This window comes from Prunus dulcis, unplaced genomic scaffold (genome assembly GCF_902201215.1).
Source record: "Prunus dulcis unplaced genomic scaffold, ALMONDv2, whole genome shotgun sequence".
Classification (NCBI taxonomy): domain Eukaryota; kingdom Viridiplantae; phylum Streptophyta; class Magnoliopsida; order Rosales; family Rosaceae; genus Prunus; species Prunus dulcis.
In genome coordinates, this window is record NW_023010110.1 from 26,623 (window position 1) to 49,487 (window position 22,865).

Genomic DNA, 22,865 nt, shown 5'->3' on the forward strand with positions numbered 1-22,865 from the left:
CGTCGTCGTCATAGTCGGGGTTGGGGTCGGGGTCAGGAGTCTGGGTCGGGGTCGTCGTCGTCGTCGTAGTCGGGGTCGGGGTCGGGGTCGTCAAAAGAGGATCCTGATTCTGGATCGGGTTCGGGGTCAAAGTCTGCATCTGTAGGAGCGGAGCCATCTGGGCACTCAACTCAACGATGGTTGGTGGAGAATGAGAGAATGAGTTGGTGGTGCTACCTTCATGAGGGTTGAAAAAATCATCAACCCCCATAACACTAAATAAAATAATCTCTATTACAATATGACAAAATACAATTGGTAAGTAACCGAAATTCTAATGAAATAAGGACTCGCCAACACTCCCCCTCAAGTTGGGCAAAGATATTTCGCAGGCCCAACTTGACAAGCGAGTCACAGGACACCATACTTGAGAAGCACCAATTGTAGAGAAGATCTTTTAGTCAACCACGAGTGAAACAAGTGACAAACTAAAACAAAGTTCACAGCGGAAACACAAGAGCAAACCCTAAAAAATAGGACACATAGCAAAACACAGAAACCCTGTGAGCACGGCTGTAGATAAGGCAGAACACCAAAACCCCATGAGCACGGCAGTAGAGACAATGACAACAATAAATTCTTCCATATAAACTTTAGCTAATTCACTTAGACACAACTTCTCTTCAATCCTCCTCTCCCCTTGAAGAGAAGGGGTCGTCGGAGTCAAGAAATAAGCAACATCTTCATGGAAATATGTCAAGGTAATTGGGATAGGTCAATAAACATATCCCTTTCACTCCCCCTCCCCCCTCTCAAGGGGGGAGAAGAGCACTTAAATTTCAAGAAGAACACAAGCACAGGTCCCCTAGATCAGACCTGGCTCTGATACCATGTTAAAATATGAAAACTATGAGAGAATATTTGTTTGTGGGAATTTTCTGTGTATTCTTCTCCTTGTAGGAGGTCATATTTATAATACAACGAAACCTGAATGGCAAGTAAATAATAAATTCTAAATCTATTTGCAGTAGGAAATCAGGAATTAAAGTAAATCAATTACAATTATAATAGGAATTCTTGGTGTGTAAGGAAAGTAAGTCAATATCCACAAGTCACGCCAACATCTCTCTCTCTCTCTCTCTCTCTCTCTCTCTCTCTCTCTCTCTCTCTCTCTCTCTCTCTCCTCACCTGAAGATGTTTATTAAGAAATTAGGATCCCCACTAGGATTTCGACATCAAGGAGGCTTTGACTCATCTAGTGATGATGATGATGGGGATGGAGATGATACAAAAACAAGAACAACCAGAGTCAAATGCCCGTTTTGCTCCAAATGCTTCAAAGTCAATAATACTACTGAATGCCCAGAACCAAATGCTCGAGACTTCACCTCTCAAAATGAGGACAAGGTTAAAGAATATGACCCATCCAGGATTAGAGCTCCTTGTGACAGTTCAACTATTTTAATGAATAACTGTGAAGATTCTACAACAGAAAAGAAGGGTTTTGTGCCAAATGTTCAAACTGCAGTTTCTACTGCATCAAACTCTGTTTTTCATCCTCCACAAAAGAAAAGGGCATTCAGGATGAGCGCAATTGAGGTATCTTCTATGGTTCCCTGATAATCTTAAGCCTCTTGGGTTATTGTATTCCTTATCCTGTGCATATTCACGGCTTCAAATTGATGTATTTCAACCTTATGGGTATGGTTTCTAGGAGGAGCTGGATGATGATGACAATTCTGAGGTGGACACTTTCTCGACCGACAAGAGCAGCGTTGCTACTGCAACTGTTACACTGGAGAAGCCTCCAGCTTTCTCTGCTCTCTCTGATGAGTCTATGCTTGCTGAGAATGGCGCCAGCTCCACCGGCACTAGTGCATCGTCGTACAGCAAGGTGGTATCTACCCAGCCATCCTTTACATATGATAAAGTTGCTCCACCAGAAGAATCAAATGCTGGTCCTTCAATGTTTAACTTTTGGGGTAAAGTTACTTCAATGAAGGATTCAGGTGCAGCTTCTCCTGTGTTTAACTATGTCTCTAAGAGTGTTGACCAATTTTAACAATACAAGCTCCTTTAGTTTCAAAATGTAATCAGTGGTATCATGTGGAAATCTCAACAAAAAATATTGGTGTTACTAATTTTTATGTTCACCAAAAATTTACTGTTTTATTTATTTATATATCTATGCTTTCATCTGCAGTGTATCTGCCGTTTTAGCTGCTGCAACAAATACTGTAGCTAGTAGTGCCCCATCACAGCCTGCATCTGGGAACCCAAATTCTGCATTTCCATTTGGTTCCTTGAATAATAATGATAAAATGAACTTTGTAGACATCATGGCTGAACACAATAATCAGGCATCTACACCTTCCGTCCCAGTATTTGGTCAGCAGCCTGTGTTTGGTCAACAGCCTGTTTCAACCTCACAGGGCTCTGTATTTGGATCTACACCTGCAGTCGCAGCGGCGAATCCCATCCAATTTTCAATCCAACAGAATCCAACCAACCCACAGAACCCTTCACCATTTCAGGCTTCAGGCAGTTTGGGTGCAAGTCCAGAGGGCAGCTTCATATTGGGCTCTGGTCGTTAGAAGTCTAACCAAAGAATAGTGAAGGTTAAACACAATAGGAAGCGGAAACATTGAAGGTAAAATGTGGGCGGTGTGGTGGTTGTTCTCTGTTCTCTGAATGAGGGTGAATAACTTTAATGTGTTAGACTAGATACAAGAGATTGCTGTTTCAATACTGATAATTGCCCTTCTGAGGTTAGGAAGACACATGATTCTGTTTGCTCTACATATATATTGTTTCCCCTTTGTTTTTTACTATCGAGCCAAATTTTCGTGGTTGCAATGGGAGTGCAATTTATCACAATTTCACATTTATGCTTTTGTATGAGTACATTTAGTAGCCTAGTAGGTGTGTCCAAGCTTCTCTGCTGGCCGCCTACTGATTTTTTCCAGGATGCAGGGGATACGTGATGCAGCAGTGAGCACATTTCTTGGGTCTGAATCAAATTAGCTTCTTTGCACATCAATATATTATTTATTTATTTTAGATATCTTGTGTTTTGCTTGTATTGAATGATTTTGTGTGTTGTAAGAACGTGTCTTTTGCTTTTTGTTTACATGTGCTGGGACTGTCAAGTTTGGAAATGTGCATTAGGGTTATACACCCGAGAGCGTCACGCTAGCATATTCGTATTTCATGTTTATATTACTGTTGACTGATATTGAAAAGAGTTAAGGGGAAACAGATTTTAACATCGTTCATCCCAAATGAGCTGTGTTTGTATTTCTGGCATAATTTGTTCTATCAGTTGTCTTCATTCATTTAGTGATTCGATTTTGAGAAAAGTTTTGGCAACTGATAATTTATTTATTAATTTTTTTGGTCTCACTGCTCTCTTCTCTCTCTGGTAAATATAAGAAAAACATGCATATATTATGCAACTTGTAATATAATATATGAATTTCATCAAACTAAATGTTTAACAAAAATAAAAGCCAAGGTGTATTGAGAGAGTTAAACGTACATGGATGAACAACAGAACAGAAAGTCATATTTAAAGGGACTGTAATGTTGAATGAGCCAAATAGCTTCAATTCCTATCTATGCATGCCACAGCTACTGCTGTCCATGTATTTTCTTATGAATGACCTTCTGCACTTCCAGTTCCAGGGCAATTATTTGCTCCAGCAATTTGTTCCATTCTCTCCACAACCTAATGCATTAATCAGAGACTAACACGACCCATTTTAACATTGCTTCACTAAAGTTAGGTTTTCCGTTCTTTTACGATATGAAATTTAAAAGTATTTAGGAATTTATAAATGACGGAATTCAAAATGATGGAAATCAATGTTCCATAATTTGTAAAATTATTTTTCTTTTTGTAAAAAGTGAAAGGCAACCAACATAAAAAATAACATTGTTTGCTTTCTCCGCAAGATTTCATTTTCAGTTCTTTTTAGGTCACGCGCTCTCTGATTTTATCTTCTCTAGTCTTCAATGTCCTCTTTCTTTTGCTTTCTTTGTGGGAACACATATTTCGGCAACCAATAGATGGGCGACACGTAGAAATGGAATATTTTTTAGGTCAACTGATTACCCTAATTAAATCCTATTTAATTCAGAAAATTATCTTTGATTTAAGATGAGAATATCTCCCCAAATCAAGGATGAGATTTCCATCAAATCTCCTCGATTAATTCCAATCTCCTATTTATGGGTAAGAACAATCCTTACCAAATGAGGATTATTCTTCAAACCCTAGCATACAAGGGGCCTATAAATACATGGCTACACAAGACATTCAAGGTAATTCTAAACTCACACTCAAAACCCTAGGAAAATCCTATCTCTCTCTTTGCCGTCGCCTCCTCCCTCACCCTCTCTCTCACATTGCTAAGCACCACACACGGCTCTGACCACCTGGCTCTCCCCTTGAGAGAAAACTCCATCCATTTTAGCTATTGCTGTATATTTGTCAAGATCTAATTGAACTAACTTAGGCATCAAAGGGCTTTTGGCCAACACCCACTGGCTGTGGTCTATTTACTCCAATTTATTTTGTAGGGATCGAGGCAGAGAGAGAAGGAAGATCAAAGGTCGAGGAATCAACCAGCGAATATTCCCCGTGCGGAATTTTGCTCAAACATTTTGGTGCTTTCACTAAGAGACCGAGTTATACTCAACGCGTGCTCTTGAATGAAAAGAACCTGTTTCCTCATTTTCATTGCTCAATCGAAGCCTTCCAAATAACCATGGTTGAAAGTACGCGAACGAGGAGCCGGGCCGCAACAACAACCCAATCCATGACAAACTTGGGTCACCACGACAACACGACTCCGAGGCAGTTACCGTGTGCTGCAGCTGAAGTCGTGGCTCAGACTCTCAGCACTGCGACTGCCGCCACAACCTTAGCCGTAGCGACTGCTCCTCCTCTGGTTACTGAGAGCACTCATTCGATGCATGCAGTAGCTCTTCGACTTGGTCCCATGACCAAGAACACCTATTCGACGCCCGCCACAGCGCCTTTTCGCCATCTCGTGGCTGCCACGACTCCACAACTGCATAGGTACGCTACCACCCACTCTGCCTCATGATCGGATTTGATGCTCTCCACCATGACGGTGCTGCCACATCCCATCCCGAGATCTCTTTTCACGACCTGTTAGACCAAGGTCTGATGTGGATAAGTCTACTGAGTTTTTAAATTTGAATTCATCTTGTTTGAATGACAGTTCTTTATCCTACCAACACCAATGATGCAAACCCACCACCACCTCCAACCAACAATTCTGCAACACCCACTCGTGCTGCTACACCTGCAGTTTCCACTATTGTTACCATCAAGCTCTCCACTTTGGTTGGCTCAAATATCTCCCATTCTTCGCAGCCATGACCTTTTTGGGTATGTTGATGGCTCGGTGCCATGTCCACCCAAGCATCTCCTAGCAACAAATACTTCTATATTGAATCCTGCTTATCTTAATTGGGTGCAACAAGATCAGACCATTCTCAGTTGGATTAACAACTCATTGAGTCCGACAGTATTGGCTACTGTCACTCTTTCCCCCACTTCTCGCAAGACTTGGGAATCTTTGAAGCGCCGTTATGTGTCCACCTAACATAATCGGATATTACACTTGCGAAATGAGTTGCTACGTACTATTAAGTGAGATATGTCCATTTCTGAATTTTTAGACAAAATGAATTTGATTTCTGATAATTTGCCTCTTGTAGGAAATCTCCTCACATATGATGATCTGGTCTCTGTCATCATGAATAACGTCAGGGCTGCATTTGAAGTCACAGTCAGTATCGCACAAGCTTGTGATGCTCCAATCACGTATGAAGCTTTGGGGGCACTTTTACTGAGTGCTGAACTACATATAGGGGAGCAGTCACAGCTTATTCCTAATCTGAACACAGGGATTACTACCTTTGTTGCTTCACGTGGCCATGGCAATAGAGGGCGTTCTCCTAGTCGCAATTTTTCATCCAACAGAAATTCTATTGCTACTGGTGGGCCTGGTCAATTCCGGTCTAATTTCCCCAATCAACGATCTTTCAGTACTCCATAGGAGTCTTCTTCTTCAGTCCCTAGTCGTTCCATTTTCTAGATTTGCAACAAGCCTAACCATCAAGCTTTGGACTGCTTTAATAAAATGAATACTGCATATGAAGGCCGAATTCCAGCAAGCCGTCTCTCTGCAATGGCCACCCAGCCTAACACTGCAAATTGATTCACCTCAAATATTTGGCTTGTTGACACAAACTCAATGCCCATATCACACCAAAAATTGTAATCTCAATAATGCTCAGGAATATGTTGGTAAGGAATAGGTTGGCGATATAGATACTGACTCTGATTTACGAATAACTCATATTGGAAATGCTAAAATTGTCATGACATCCACAAATTTTTCTCTTAAAGATGTCTTGCATTGTCCTGATGCTTTATCCAATTTGTTATTTATTCACCGTTTCACTGTTGATAACCATTGCTATTTTCTCATTTATCCTACCTTGTTTTTTTCTCATCAAGGACCTCAAAATCCAGAGGACCCTTTTCCAAGGGGGGTGTGAGAATGACCTATATCCATTGCAGTTTCGACCCCCTCCATCAATCTAGGCATTGGCGGCTTCCATAGGTTCTAGAGTTTATGCACAAACTTGGTACTCACGCTTAGGACATCATGTGTCTTCCACAATAAAATATTTAACTATGAATAAGATTGTACCTGTTTGTGATTCTTCTAAATTTTCCTTTTGTCATTCTTGTCCGTTAGCTAAGAGTTCTAAATTACCTATTAGTTTTAGTTTTTCATCATCTGAGTCACAGTTTCCTTTACAACTTGTACACTCTGATGTATGGTGTTCTTCAGTTAATTCAATCAATAGTTTTCAGTATTATTTGTTGTTGGTTGATTACTTCTAACGCTATTCTTGGATCTTTCCTATGATAAATAAATCAGATGTCCATCAAATTTTCATTCAATTTAAAACTCAAGTTGAAAATCTTCTATCTCATAAAATAAAAATATTGCAATGTGATGAAGGTGGAGAATACACCAAACAGACCTTTCCTCAATATCTGTTATCTCAAGGTATCCATCAAAGGTTCTCTTGTCCAAAACATCTAGAACAAAATGGCTTGGCTGAACGAATATACCGTCACATAGTTGAAATAGGTTTGGCTCTTATGACCCATTCTGACATACCACAAAAATATTAGGAATAAGCTTTTCAAATCGCTGTGTAATTGATAAATAGTTACCTACTAGAGTTCTTCAACATAAGAGTCCATATCAAGTTTTGTTCAATTGCAGTCCAAGTTATGAATTTCTTCGATTTTTTGGGTGCACTTGCTTTCCCTTTCTTCGTCCGTATAACCAAAACAAACTTCAACCATGGTCTCGTTCGTGTGTATTCATGGGTTATTCTCTTAATCATCTTGGTTATCAATGTCTAGATTTAACAACAAGTAAGGTGTTTTTGTCCCGTCATGTGCTGTTTGATTAAGGTACCTTCCCATTTGCACGTTAACTCGCATCTCTCAGGCAAGGTGTCCTCCCTGACTCAGGTACAAATGCTAGTCTTTCCTTTCATTTTCCTATTACTAAACCTGGTCTTGTTTACCCTTTGTCCATTGCAGCACCTAAGATCTTGTTCCAAGCCCAAGCCCACAAATAACACAACCTACACAATAACAATTGCCATCTTCATCTTTTTTAAGCCAAGATAGATGTTATGACACTTCAACATCTTCTGCTCCAGTCCGAGATTTAGTTGTGGTGCGTGAAACTTCTCTATCTGCTGTACCATTGGAAGCTGTCACTTTTTTTATTCCACCGCTCATCATCGACATTAGATGGTGACTTAATCTCAAACGAGGAGTTTAAAATCCTTTTTGAGGTATGCTTTGCATCTCCAGGTTGATTCTAAAGATGTTGAGCCTTCATGTTTCAACAAAGCTATCAAACATGCAGAATGGAGGACTGTCATGCCATAGAGTTCAGTACTTTGCAAAGGTGTGAGACGTGGACTTTGGTTCCTTTTCAACATCACATGAATGTTCTTCCCAACAAGAGATTAAAAGGCACTATGATGGATCCATTGAGCGTAATAAAGAGCGTTTAGTGGCCAATGGTTTCCATCAATAGGAAGGGCTAGATTATTCAAAGACGTTCAGTCCTCTAGTTAAGCACACCACAATTCGTAAGGTTCTTGGGCTTGTTGTGTCTAATCAATGGCATGTTCATCAATTGGATATTCAAAACGCCGCCTTCATGCTTTTTTGAGTGAAGATGTATACATGAAGCAATCGGCTGGTTTTGTTGATTCGCAGTATCCCAATCACGTTTTCAAGTTGCAAAGGTCGCTATATGATTTAAAACAGGCACCTCGAGCCTGGTTTAAACGATTTAGTGATTTTGGTATCTTTCTTATTCGACTTATCTATGTAGATGATATTTCAGTGACTGGAAATCATTCTTCTCAAGTTATGGCTCTTATTCAGAGATTGGGAAAATGATTTTCTATGAAGTATTTGGGCCCTATATTGCGGCCACTTATGTAGGTTCCACGTTGCATTTGACGCAAAGAAATATGCCTCTGACCTTCTTACTCATACTGGTTTTGTAGATTGCAAGCCTATATCTACACTATGTATTTCTGGTCAGAAATTGAGTCTTCACTGTGATGAGCCTCTTTGGATCCTTCTGAATATTGCCAAGTTGTGAGTGCCTCACAATATCTCACTCTTACTCGGCCGGACTTGTCTTATGATGTGAACCAAGTCTGCCAGTTCATGCATTCACCTACAACAGTGCACTGGCAAGCTGTGAAATGCATTTTGCGGTATTCGAAGGCCACATATGATCATGGGCTTCGGTATCAACCTAGCAAACTAGAATTAAATGCTTATTTTGATGCTAACTATACAAGGGATCTTGATACAAGACATTATATTGGTGGTTTTTGTGTCTATTTTGGTTTTAACTTAATTTCCTGGAGCTCAAAGAAGCAGAAGACTATTTCACATTCTAGTACAGAGGTCAAGTATAAGTAATTAGCTGATACTGCTACTGAGTTATCTTGGTTACGCTCCTTATTACTAGATCTGTGTATTTTCTTACCTACGCCTACCATATTGTGTGATAATGTTTCTTCTATTGCTCTTGCTTCCAATCCGGTTTTTCTCGGACTAAGCACTTAGAAGTTGACTACCACTATGTTTGTGAGAAAGTGGTTCATGGTGAGTTGAATGTTAATTATATTTGCTCCCAAGATCAGGTCACTGATTTGTTCACTAAAGGTCTCAGTTCTTCTCGGTTCAAGACACTTGTTTTCAAGTTTCATGTTCTCCAAGGACCACTCAGCTTGAGAGGGGTTGTTAGACCAAGGTCTGACATGGATAAGTCTACTGGTTTTTTGAATTTGAATTCATCTTGTTTGAATGATAGTTCTTTATCCTCTGGTTCTTTTAAATGAGGAGCTTTGTGTTGTATATGACTCCATCACACTTAATAGATGATATCCTAGTTCGTAGGAACAACTCTACGATTTTCAAACTTGTACTTATCTATACAATCATCAAAAATACATAGTTGCAGCCATATTGGTTTTTCAAACTTTCACGCCATTTCAGAGTCTTATACGATCATCTTGATGTCACCTCCAACTTGGGCTCCATTGTGGAACAACTTCATTCATTCCCTCCTTTGCCACTACGCTGACGTACGTTCACTTGTGAACCTCTAGAAAAACCCAAGTCCGTGTGCAATTGGGCTCTACACAATTCTCTCATCCTAATCCACGAAGGCAAGCAGACCTCAGTCTCAAAGTTGACCAGTTGACTCAAAAAATGGATGACCAAAACTGCTTGGTTAGACAACTCCTCAACCAGATTGACTTGGTCCAAGACCTTGGCCTTGGACAGTAAGGTGAAGAGAGAAGGATGGACGAATGCACCTGTCGGTAGTTCAAGAGATCCCATGCAGGTCGAGCAGGAGCAAGCAGACAAGGAGAAGGACAAGAGCATGCTCAGCATGTTGGCATGTCTCAAGCATCTGCAAGTCCCGCTCAAAGTAAATCGAGTCTCCGATCGAGATTAAGTCCAAGGATCAACTTGCATGAGAGGGTGGGCCCACGATTCTATGTTCGCGCCAGCCTAGGCCCGTCGAAAAGCGTTCAAGCGAGACTAGGCCCTTGAATAAATCAGCCTCATGATCATCCCCATGAAGTACGAGAAGAAAGACGCTCACCTGCTCAGGCCGGAGGAGCCAACTCACGACGACAAGCAACAGAAGGTCCCTCACAAGCTTCGTCTACCAACATGCTGCACTTGCTAGACAGTTGAGGAGATCTACTCTGTAGAGATAACAAGGAGGTAAACTAGCGACACATCATGGAGGACACCAACGTGCACCATAGGCTATACAAGCATAAGACAAGTCAAGAAGCTCGTGAATTATTGACTTCAAGACTTGAACATTGGAGAAGATTTTGAAGATGCTCTGCGCAAGGTGGTAGACCAAGTGAACTCCTCACCATTCATAGCTGAGATCGAGTAGGCGGCTCCACTAAAGCGATTCTCAACGTCTTCTTTCACACACTTCAAAGGAGATTCCAATCCCCAAAGCCATCTAAAGCACTTTAAAAGTGTTATGATGTGCTGATGTGCAAGGTGTTTGTAATAACCTTACGAGGAGCAGCCCAGGATTGATTCTATACCCTGTCATCTAGGTAGATCAACAGCTTTAAGGAGCTGGCTTTCGTCTTCACCAAGGAGTACACTTCCTATCAGATGATCGAGAAACAAGCCGAGACTGCATCAAAAGGTTCGAGGCGGAGAAAGCCAACATTGTGGGATACGATGACCAAATCGCATCCTCTACCTTCAAGAAGGATTTACCAGCTGAGCACAACCTGTGTTGCAAGCTGACTATTGCTCCTAGCCAGACTCTGGCAAAAGTCTACGCGAAAGAGCTAAAACGCTTATCCAAACTCTCTTGTTTTCATGTCATGGGTGGAAAAGCAAGTGTCCAAAATAAGATTTCAAATCTTATGAAAGAGGTAAAACGCTTATCCAAACTATCTTCTTTTCATTATTTGCCGTCAACTAAGACAAAGTTAGTTTAGAGGAAAATGGAAAATCAAAATTGTATGTTTGCCTCCACTAATGTTGTGCATGAACCCATTGCTTTAGAAAATTTGGATCCTAAATGTTTTGTTGTAAAACCTTTAGATAATCTTCGATTTGGCACTCTTAGAAAGTCTTCAGGTATTTGTTCTTTTGAATAATTGCTACTGAGCTTACAAATTCATAACATCACTTTAATTAAAAGTCAAGTCAAGTAATCGGGCCTTTTGTCTAACCCATGTCAAGGTTCAAGTCAAAAAACTTTGATCTTGTACACTTTTGCTTCTGCCTATATGACTCGGGTTAGTACATCCTAGGGTTGCTTTAACACCCATTGTCTTAAAGTCAACTAACTTGAACACATTGATTTAACACCCATTACATGAGTCTTGTAGAAAACTTGATAAAGTTAGAATTAAAAAAAAGAAAACAAAGAACAAAGGCAAGTTTAGTCACATAATACGAGATTGGGCTTCGATATTTGCTCAATTAATGGACTTTATTTCTCACAAATACTTTTGATTCTCCATTTTATAATCCTTGTGTTTGATTAAACCTTTGTGATTTGATGTGCCTTAGATCCTGAAAGGCTTTAATTCAAATGCTTCTAGATAGATATTGGTATTGGCTATGCTTGTCTATCCTTATTCATAGTGTTGGCCGGCCGTCATAACTTCTCTTATGCCATTGTCGGCACTAAGATAATGGTGTGCACCCAAGACACTCCGGTGTTTTGCTTCAAAGTGGCAGACCCGAGAAATACTGCATTCTAAGTGCACAAGCTATCCTTTTCCCTTCGAAGGGAGGGCTTTAGTTGGGGACTTGCAGCGCCATCGTCGTGGTTGAAATCGCCCTGGTTGTAATAAGGAGAAGTTACTCTTTGCCTATCAAGAAACTGCTGAAGATGATTGGCGTATAGTAGCCTACCGCATGTACTATACAAGTCTCATATTTGACACATCCAAGTTTTGCCGCCCCTTGCAAGGGTGCCTAATCAACGTTGGGAGACGAAGAGCTCATATAGTTTTGCCCATTTAGGAGGTACAAAAGTCTGCTTTGTTTTGGCCTCTTACTCGCGAGACTATGAATATCCTTTTAATGGGAGTGGTGAGAAGATGCATCTTATGGTCCAAACATTTGAATATTCCATCTCCAAAGTGTATGAACCTGCCATTGATAGTGATTATGCAAGATCCTTATCCGCCGAAGTCCTGTCTGCTCATATCTTTGAATAGATTAGCGTGATGAACCTCATAGGACCCTCTATGCCTTATGCTTGGTTGTTTGTGCTGTGAGTATGGATATTGTATTTTGTTGATCTAGAAATCGCAATTAGAGTAAGGTTTTTATTGCCTTTATGCTTTCTTTTCATGTCTTACTTAGACTTCTTTGCATGATTATAGGGATTAAGTTCAAAATATGTGAGATTCGAGAGCTTCTCTCGCACATTTTAATCTCTACTACTACTCATTAATAAAAGGTTTCTGTTCCTTGCAATTTTTAGGGTCAACCCTTAATTTGTCGGATCAATTCGAATCGACAAATGCATTTGTATAGTGGAAGATCTTTAGAAATTAAAGCACAATATTGATTTTATATATTGTTATATAGCTAGCTCATGTACATTTTGCATTAGGCGTGCATTTGTTTCACTCAATCTATAAACATATACATATATCTTTACTTTGGGATTTGGAGGAGAAAGCAGCCATTTGGAACCCTGAATATAGCCAAGACTAAGGAAAGGTTTGATTTGTTCCCTAGTCAGCTGTTTGGTGTATTTTAGTCTCCCAACCATACTTGAACCTAGACCCGAACACTTGTATTCTCCATAGAATATGGTACTAATATAACAATAAATACAAAAAAAATATTGAAACTATTAATTAACTCTCAAAACCTTTCAATTATATGAAAATGCTTAATTAATTAGTGTGTTTTAACTTGCTTACCTATCACGTTCGGCGCGGTTCCTATTGTTCCAGCCAGCTGGGGTGATGACCTCAGACATGCTGGTGTAGGCAAAGACCACCCTAGGACTGATCCTCCAAGCCCTACCCAAATAAGTGCCATTTCCAGTCCCAGTTATGTTGCAATGGACAAATGAGTATCCAGTATCCTTTGAAGCTGAGGCCCTTGCTTGTGCTGTTATCACTGTCATTTCATTAGTCCCCAGCACATGTAACTCAGTGTTCTGCACCCATTAATTAACTAACCATCAAAATCATGACATAATACATAGACAACAATCAGCTGAGTTACAGTGAAGAGTTAATCGTATACATAACGTTTCTCACACAACATATACGTGAAATTCACTATTCGCATATAGCGATTTGATTTGTAAAACATGTAGGCAGAGTTACAAAAGTTCCTATATAGGTTTTCCTTTTATTTAGGAATTATAGGAGAGTTTGGCTGACGTTACCAAATAGAGAGATGTTCCACTTCCAAAGATGAAATCCATAGTGCCTTCAACAAAGTAGTCCTTGAAAAAATGATTGCCCTTGTAATAACAAAGTGTGTCTTAGAAACCAATCAGCTTGCAATCGAACAAGGCTGACTTGTTCCTCGACACCCTCAACGCCGATGCCTATTCTCCCACTCTTTTCCCATCTGGCCTTGGCGAAGAGTTCTTCACACAACCACAAATCAACGTAAATTATAAAGAAACAAAAATATTAAAAGAAAGTTGATAAAAAAAATTGTTGTGTGTGATGATAATATCACGTGACATGAAATATTTCTCGCAAACGTGGGACATTTATGTACCTTAATAATAATGTTAGCTGCCACGAAATAGTCGGATTCAACAATCACCGTGGCACTATTCACAGTTCCATACTTTTGGGCTGTGCCAGGAAAGGTCAAAGTTAGCATATTTGTTGGAGAACTGTAACAAATGATTTATTCCGTGGAATTGTGATTTTCCCATTGGACACTCCTTCTCCAATGTACACAATAACACGTTTGGTGTTGCCGGCCGGAATGCTATTAACGGCGTCAGTGATGGTCTTGAATTGTCCACTTCTGTCTTTCATGACCTTGATGACCTTTTACCAGCCTCAGCCATTGCAAGGGCAGGGTTAAGTGTGTCATGCCCTGCTGTGTATGGCTTCACGTTGTTATTGAACCACGTGTTGACTAGGGAGTGGTCGGCTGATACCTGTGCATGATAATCTGCCATGGCTATGGTGGTAGTAAGGAGAATTAATGTCGTGTTTAGAGCTTCATGGACACACATGCATGTGTTTTTTTTTTTGGCCATTTTATTTTTTATTCTTTGGTGATCAGAATGGTGAATAGCTTGATTTTTTAGTCCACTATGCAAGAGCTGGTTAAGGCATAGTGCATATTGAGAGAGATTAATCCTAAATTTGTGGGTTTTGGAGAGCTTCTCGCACATTTTGGTTTCTAATTAGGGGTAAGTTCATTAAGATTTCATTTACGCATTTTGTATTAGCTGAATAACAGAAAAGCATTAGTTGTAGCTAGCTCAACAGCTTAATTTGGGAAGGCATAAGAGGACATAATTATGGTATTATTAAGAGAGTTCACTTTGCCATCATATATAAAATCCCAGTTATACCTTTGACTATTAAGGATAGCAGGATAGTCACACATTCACAAGGGCGAAACCACCCTTAGACTAGGTTGGGCTCCACCCGAGTAGAAATATCTAGAAAAATACGGATTCTTTTTTCTCAAATAATTTGACACAAGCAGTGCCATTTGCATTATTATTGTGATTCTTTTCAATTAATGAAACAATCTGTTTTGACTTTGTGTTGTAAAATCAAATAGTGCATTTTCAATTGTTTTTTAATGAGACAGTGTAGTTGTGTTTATAGAGGAATGACCACCTTTATGTTTTAAAATAAGACAGCACACCCCTTCTGAAATAAACCGTGGTTACTTGTAACAAGTTTTTTTTTTCTTTTTGGAAACGTTTAGATATAAGTTATAACCTACACGTAAGTGGCCTTAAACCTACCACTTATCAGCCTAGTTTCATTTTTGAGCTTTTTGCCTTTTAAACATTGGCCCTTCCTTGAAAAATTCCTAGATCCGCTATTGACTGCAAGGAAGGCTACATGGGTGGGTTAGTCCATTTCAATGTCCATATCGGATTAGATAAGCTCTTGAACCTCTTCCAATAGTGAACCATAACTGTCAGATCAGCCACTTTAGCACCTATATAGCCTGGCAGAGTTATCAAGCAAGTTTATCTGAAGTCCTGTCAAGCCTTAACCTAAATCGTTGCTCATGTGATTCATATTTTACTGTACGGGGTGGATTAAGGTGGGATTTAATTGCCTAACTAGATCTAAAATTTTGGTTATATTTTGGTTTATTAAATTTGAACGGAGTGAGATTTGTCTAAAATTGGAACGGATTTTTGATATGTTTTTTCTTTAGCAAATTTGAAAAAGGCGAAGTTATTTAAGGGATCAATACTTTGAAATTGCATGACTTATTTCTTCTGTGAAAATTAAAAGGGGGTCCATTTTTAATTTTTGTCGCATATGTTTTTTTTTTTTTTAAAGGTCCTTTCCTATTGAGAGGGACAATAATACTAAACTCACACACACGACACGGATTCTAGGACTCAAATTAAGAACCTTGCATGAGAGAGTAAATACTCTAAACCACTACACTAGTGGGTCCTTTGCGCATATGTGTCTTTTGTCCCAATCGAATCGACAAACTTGTGCTCAAATTGTGTAGCAGAAGATATTTAGAAATTAAAGCATAATATATATTGATTTTATACATTGTGAAATTTGTATGAGGCGGGCATGCGGCTTTCTCAATATCAACCATATATAAACACATATATACAAAGTTAAGAAAACTATTTCTTAGTCTTAAGAATATCTACACTTTAGGATTTGGAGGAGGAAGCAACCATTTCGAAGCCTAAATATATCCAAGGCTGAGGAAATGTTTGATTTGTTCCTCATTCAGCAGTTTGGTTTATTTTACTCTTCTAGCCATACTTGAACCCAGACTTGAACACTTGTACTCTCCATAGAACACAGTGCTACAATATTATTAGCACATATACACACAGAAAAAAATTATTGATGAGTATTAATTAACTCTCAAAACCAATCAATTATATGAAACTGTTTAAAGTGTATATAAATCTGCTTACCTGTCACGTTCGGGGTGGTTATCGTCTCTCCAGTCGACGGGGTTGACGACCTCGGACATGTTGGTGTAGGCATAAACCACCAAGGGACTGGTCCTCCAAGTCCTGCCCAAATATGTGTTACTTCCAGTCCCAGTTATGTTGCAGTGGACAAATGAGTACCAGTATCCTCTAAAGCAAAGTCCCTCGCTTGTGTCATTATCACTGTTATTCCATTATCCCTCATCAAGTGTAAATTAGTGTTCTATACCCATTAATTAACAAACCATCAAAACCATGACATAATATATATAAAAAACCAACAAGCTCAATTATATTGATGAGTTAGTCGTACATAATGTTTACACTTGTATATGAAATTCAGTATTATATGACAAGACTCGCATATAACGTTTCTCAGCCGCATCCATAACATTTAATTCTGTATCAAATTCATACATTTGTTAGTCAATCCGTCATGACATCCGTTAAAAGCTAATGTGGCTATTTATCCCCCCTCTCAGCTGCCATGTAGACTCACTCATATGATGCCACGTGGTCCATATATATTATTAAATAAATAAATAGTTAAAAAACTTAATATATATATATATATATATATATCTCTCTCTCTCCCCCCTCCCGCATCCATGGGAGATGGCAATCGTTGCTGTCCGACCACGACAGGCCACATCACCGGTCGAAAAATGACCACCATGGGTCGTCGATCACGTTAGGCTAAAGAACCAGCCACCCCAACTCATGCACGACACCATTTCTAGCTCTCAAGCATCCGAGGGTTTCGAAGCTTTTCACCGCTGTTAATGGCTTTTTTTTGGCGACCAATTTCGTCGATTAAGGTATGAAACTTCATTATCTCTTTGTGCTCTAGCTATTGGTATGGGTATTTGGGATTGACTTTGTAGTTTGAAAGATTGATTTTGACACCCATTTCAGCCGACGGTTAAGGTGAGTTTTCAGGCCATTCCGGCCACTTTTTGGTTGGGGTTCGAAAAGCAAAAATGCTTCCCAGCCAACCCTAAGGTTTCACTCCCCGCTATCCATCCCACCTCACCACCCGATATCCACCCCAGCCCCATCCCCGTCTAGATCCTCTCTCTCTCTCTCTCTCTCTGCAAATTCAAAACTTTAAAAAAGAAAAAAAAATCAAACACTTTGCATCTAAGGGGTGGAGTTGCGGATGGGTTTTGAGTTTCGGGGATTAGGGGGTGGGGGTGGCGGGTGGGTTGTGGATTGGATTGGCCTACAGGTTCTTAGAGGGTGGGAGGAGGAAGGGCTCTTGTGGGTGGTCACGGGGAAAGAGAACTTTTTTGGATGTCTTGAGAAGGGTTGGCTAGGGTTCTTGGTTCAGTGGGGGTCGAGGGGGAATGGGTTGTGAGGGAGGGAGAGGGTCGTCGGCGTGGAGGGGAGAGAGAGATATATATATTTTATTTTATTTTTTATTTTTTATTTCAAGTTTTTATATTTAAATATTTAATTAAATAATGTTTATTTATTTAATAATATATGTGGACCACATGGCATCATATAAGTCAGTTTGCGTGGCACATTTGTTACCACGTCAGCAGTTAACAGACTTATTACTGACGACATGTATGAAAGTGTTAAGAAAATCAACTTTGTGTATGTGATTGAGACGAAAAAAATTTGATATATCAAACTCTAAAAGTTAGTAAATTTTACTGCAGTAAAGTAAAAATTACCCAAAAAAGTATTTAGCTATTTCAGTACCAATTTGATCTCAACTTTAATTTATCCTGATATGGTTTGGTTAGTACAAGGTTACTCGATCAGATTTCTTAACTAATAGGCCATTTTCCAATAGGACACCAACTATGCAACAATTTCATATTCATACATTTACTTGATAAAATATTTCACATCCACCAGTCGTTAAATAGGTTGTAAATGTAGGGAGAACCAGGACTGACGTCTGACAATGGATCGAATGTATAGTGCCACGTATATTGAAGAGATGCAAATTCATAGGTTTCCACGTTTATCAAAATATGTCGCCTGAGAAGCAGTCCATAGGAAAAAAAAAAATTAAAAAAAAATCAAAGGTAGATACATCATTTAAAATATAAATTAAACATACCCTAAAGCACAATTGACCGTAACCTAAGAAAAATTTAAAAGTAATTGACTAAGCCCATTATACAACATATCCTAGAAACCAGAAGCGCTTGACGTCAAGTGCTTACAGATAAAAAGACTTTTTTTTTTTTTTTTTTTAAATCACAAACAGTCTCTTAGGCCATCTCTAGGTGGAGAGAGCTATATTTAGCCTGGGCTACATTTATAAGAAATAGTGTCAGGCTACATTTTAACCGTCTCGGACAACAAAGGACTAAATTTAATATTTTAGTATTTTTTTAGTATATGATGTAAATTTATTAGTTAATTTAGTTAAACTACTATTTATATCATATTTAAAATACATTTTAGTTGAGAAAATATTTTTGGGATAGGAATTTTGACATCCAAGTGATTAGCCCTATAGATTTTGTTCTATAAATATCTTTAAAATTAATTTAAATGGAAAAGATAAAGGATAGTTTGTAAAAGAATGAAGAGATTGTGAGAAATTATGTAAAAGGATGAAATTTAGGAAGGATAATATGTAAAACGATGAAGATGTTGTGAGAAATTATGTAAGAATGAGGTAGATATTTATATTAAAATTTAGGAATTTTTTAGTCAATTTTTTTATTTATAAAAAAAAAAAAAAAAAAACTAGCTGACATCACCTAGCCGTTAACTGACATCAGCTGAGCCCCATCCAATTATTTAGCTTGTGCTGGCCAAATAGCCACATGTGGCTCTCATTTAAGAGCAAGTCCACCGATCGAGCCCAGCTCGAGGCGAGGGCAGAAAAAAAAAAAATTTCGTTCCACCGCGCAGCCCAGGCCCGGGGGTGGTGTGGGACCCACCAACTCGGGCCAGCCCGAAGGCGAGACCAGCCTGAGGTCCAACTCGCGTTTGCTGACGTCAGCGCTGGCGTCACGCTGACGTCAGCTAGCGCGTTTCAAATTTTTTTTACCGTTGGCGCGTGCATTGCGGTAAAAAAAATTTGAACCAGCGCACGCTGACGTCAGCGCGACGCCAGCTCCAACAGTACGCTGCCACGTGTCGCCTCCCCAGCCTTCCGATCTGCTTCTCCAAATTAATCCAACGGCTGAGGCTTTTTTGGGCAATAAAAATATGTTTTTTAAAAATTCTGATATTTTTTTTCTATAAATACCTATCAATACCCTTCACTTTCAACACCAATACTCTTACATTTCATCATACTTCTACTATTATTCACTCTTTTTACTCAACATTTTTCTCTTTTTCATCTAGCATTTTGATTTCATATTTTTATGGCTTCTTCTATCGAAACCGGAGGGGCTTGGAGCACAATGGAAGATGTTTCCTTGTGTGAGGCTTGGCTCCAAATTTGTCATTGTCCCGTGTCCGGCAATGAAATGAAATTTTTTCATATGTGGAAAAAAATTCATGCCGAATTTTGTGAAAAAATTCCGGGGTCTACTCGTACGGAGATGGCATTATCCAGTAGGTGGAAAATTCTCAATAAAGAGTTGGGAAAATGGAGAAATGTCCTAGCAAAAGCGATGGACAACTATAGAAGTGGGCAAAATCGTACTAACGAGGTAAGTATTTTATAATTTTTGTTTTATTAAGTTTAATCTCATAATATATATATTTTGTTAATATTGCTTGCATTTTAAATTTTTTGTTAATATTTCTTGCATTTTAAATATTTTGTTCATATTTCTTGCAATAGCAATATGTTGTTAATATTTCTTGCATTTTAAATATTTTGTTCATATTTCTTGCATTATCAATATTTTGTTAATATTTCTTATATTTTAAATATTTTGTTCATATTTCTTGCAATAGCAATATGTTGTTAATATTTCTTGCATTTTCAATATGTTGTTAATATTTATTGAATATCCAATATATTTTAAATATTTATTGCATTTCCATTTTTTTGTTAAATAGATGATTCAAGCACAAATGTGGTTCGGTGCAACCGGGGGTAGCAAAAAAAATTTCACCCATCATGAATGTTGGGAGGTGGTGAAATATTGCAAACGCTTCATAATTATTCCGATGGGTCCGGAGGTTGTGTTAAACGAGACGTCACTCCGTGATTCAATGACATCGGATTCACCTATCGATTCTCCTATGAGTCAAGACTCACCCATCGAAAAGGAGCCGAGGCCCATTGGCCGAAAGGCCGCGAAGGCAAAGAAAGCGGGTAATTCAAGCAATCAAAATTCACATTTTTTGGAGGAAATTGCATGGCAAAACGGCATAAGATTAGAAATGGAGCAAAAACGCCAAGATCACGAGTTGGCCCTTCAAGCTGAGTATGCACAAGAAAGGGAGTATTTGCGCAAAAAAGAAATGGAAAAGACAAATCGGGAAACCATGGCGATGGATACAAGTCATATGTCCCCTGAAACAAAACAATTTTGGAAGCCGTTGGAGGTCCCTAGGAGTAGGTCTACGCAGGTAGTCCCTAGTGTACAGAGTTTCAACAGCTTGACAAAATCTTACCAAAGCCTCCAACGTAGTGGCCTTCCCCATCCGGGCAATCTCATCCACCTGATCAGCAGATGCTCCATACGCCAACATTCGTATAACAGCTGTAAGATTTTGCTCCGGAAGAAGCCCCAAAACCTCAGCAGCATCACACTTTTGAACAAAGTATGCATCATAATTGCAAATATCATGCATGACTTTAGTGAACAAATGAGGTTGCATTCTAAATCGCCTTCAAAAATCAACATCAGAGTACAAAGAAGTTGGGATAAAATAATCTTTCAAAAGATTCTTACCCCGAGAATGCCTATGTCTTTCCACATTCCGGTGGCGGCCGACTTGTGAACCACGGCGGCGACCTTGGTTCTCTTCTTCTTGCAAAGCCACTGCTATGAGAACTTGCTCATCGACTTGTCTCTGCAACTCATTGACTTCATCTGCTCTACGGTTTCTCTCTCTTGTTTCTCTCTCTTGCCTCTCCAAGCGTCTCCTAAATTCTTCCATTCAGAATGAATGAAGTATGAATTCTAAACTCTGAGAAATGAAAATATAGAAAGATGTAGTGTGAGAGGTATGAGCTGAGACTCTGATTTTATAGAAAATTTTGGCAAGATAGACATGCTAATGGATTGTCCTTCTGGGACCTCAATTCATATCATTTGCTACACAGTAGGCGTGGATTTCATGATCATTGCTATGCTCATGTTTTGCTATTTTGAGGCTTTAATCTATGCAATGTATTATTAATGTATTCAACTTGCAATTTGTGAAATTTGCATTATAAGTCATGAATACATATGAAGATGATACAAGTCATTCTTCTAGAATGGTCGTAATACAAGTCGTTCTTCTGGAACAATATATAATGCAAGTTATTCTTCTGGAATAGTCCTTTGCATGGAGTTCTCCTAGACCGGTCTTTTCTCCCCATTTTTTCGTAACCGAAGATGACATATAAAATATCAAAATACTCTAAGAGTACAGGCATGAAATAATAAAAGTATTGCTTACATCTTTTGGTTTGAAAATTTTTACTCAAAGATTCTTCTATAAGAATTATAAGGAAGAGATATACCAAGATCGAAACTCTCCAAGAACCTCGGTTAGTGAGCAAGTCGTGCCGATAATGTGTTATATAATTAAGAGGATTTTTGGAGAGAAATTGGGAAGTAGAGAAAACAATTATAGAAGTACAATCTCAAGAGCTCAACTATGAATTCCTACTCATCTAGTCTTTTGTGTTTTTCATTCATCTTGTATGTTTTAATACTATAAGTGGTCATATACATCATTGGTCATACATGGTGGGGTGAGTCACTTATTAGATATTAGGTGTGATGGGATATCCACTTATCCCTGTAAAACATGGATTTACAACAAAAAAATCATTATAAAAAAAAAAATAAGTTGAGAGAGAGAGAGAGAGAGAGAGAGAGAGAGAGAGAGAGAGAGAGAGAGAGAGAGAAAAAAAAATTTCTTATAAAGCAGATAACACTATTTTGTTACCAATAACACAATGACATATAGAAAAATTATTCAATGTGTCATTGTTTTATTGGCCAAGATAGTAAAAAGTGCTATCCCCGTTGTATGAGTGTTTATCTCAAGAGGAAGAGGGACAGTAAGAGAGGACCAACGACTTGATTCTATATCATTGGATGTGTGGGCTCCACATATGTGTCATGTTATCAATTTAACGAAATTTTTGATAAAGGGACCAATTTGATGTACACATAGTAACGTTAAGGACCAATCATGTCACAAAAAAAATATAAAGAACTAAGGACCAGTTTGGGATTGTTGTCACTTTAAAAAAAAAAAAAATTGTTTCTTGTTGTGCTTTGAAAATAATTAGTTGTAAACTAAAGCAGCTCCATGTTTGGTAAACAATTCTTTTAAATTGACGTTAGTACAAAAAACAGTATCAAAATCATTTAGTAAATTTTAATATAAAACTATTGTAACTATGAATAATGACTCAAATAGGCATGATGTTGAAAGTGTTATGCTAATTATGTG

At 38.7% G+C, this 22,865-nt stretch overlaps 1 protein-coding gene and 1 pseudogene across 1 annotated transcript; one reads left to right on the forward strand and one right to left on the reverse strand.

Annotated features, from left to right (window-relative positions):
• The first annotated feature begins 1,494 nt into the window (after positions 1 to 1,494).
• LOC117612914 lies at positions 1,495 to 2,639 on the forward strand. Its single transcript, XM_034341547.1, has 3 exons — positions 1,495 to 1,578; positions 1,694 to 1,988; positions 2,183 to 2,639. Exons 1-3 carry the CDS (start codon positions 1,564 to 1,566, stop codon positions 2,197 to 2,199), a joined length of 327 nt encoding a protein of 108 aa, XP_034197438.1. The 5' UTR covers positions 1,495 to 1,563; the 3' UTR covers positions 2,200 to 2,639.
• Positions 2,640 to 12,737: 10,098 nt separating this feature from the next.
• LOC117612913 lies at positions 12,738 to 14,321 on the reverse strand (annotated as a pseudogene).
• Positions 14,322 to 22,865: the final 8,544 nt, after the last annotated feature.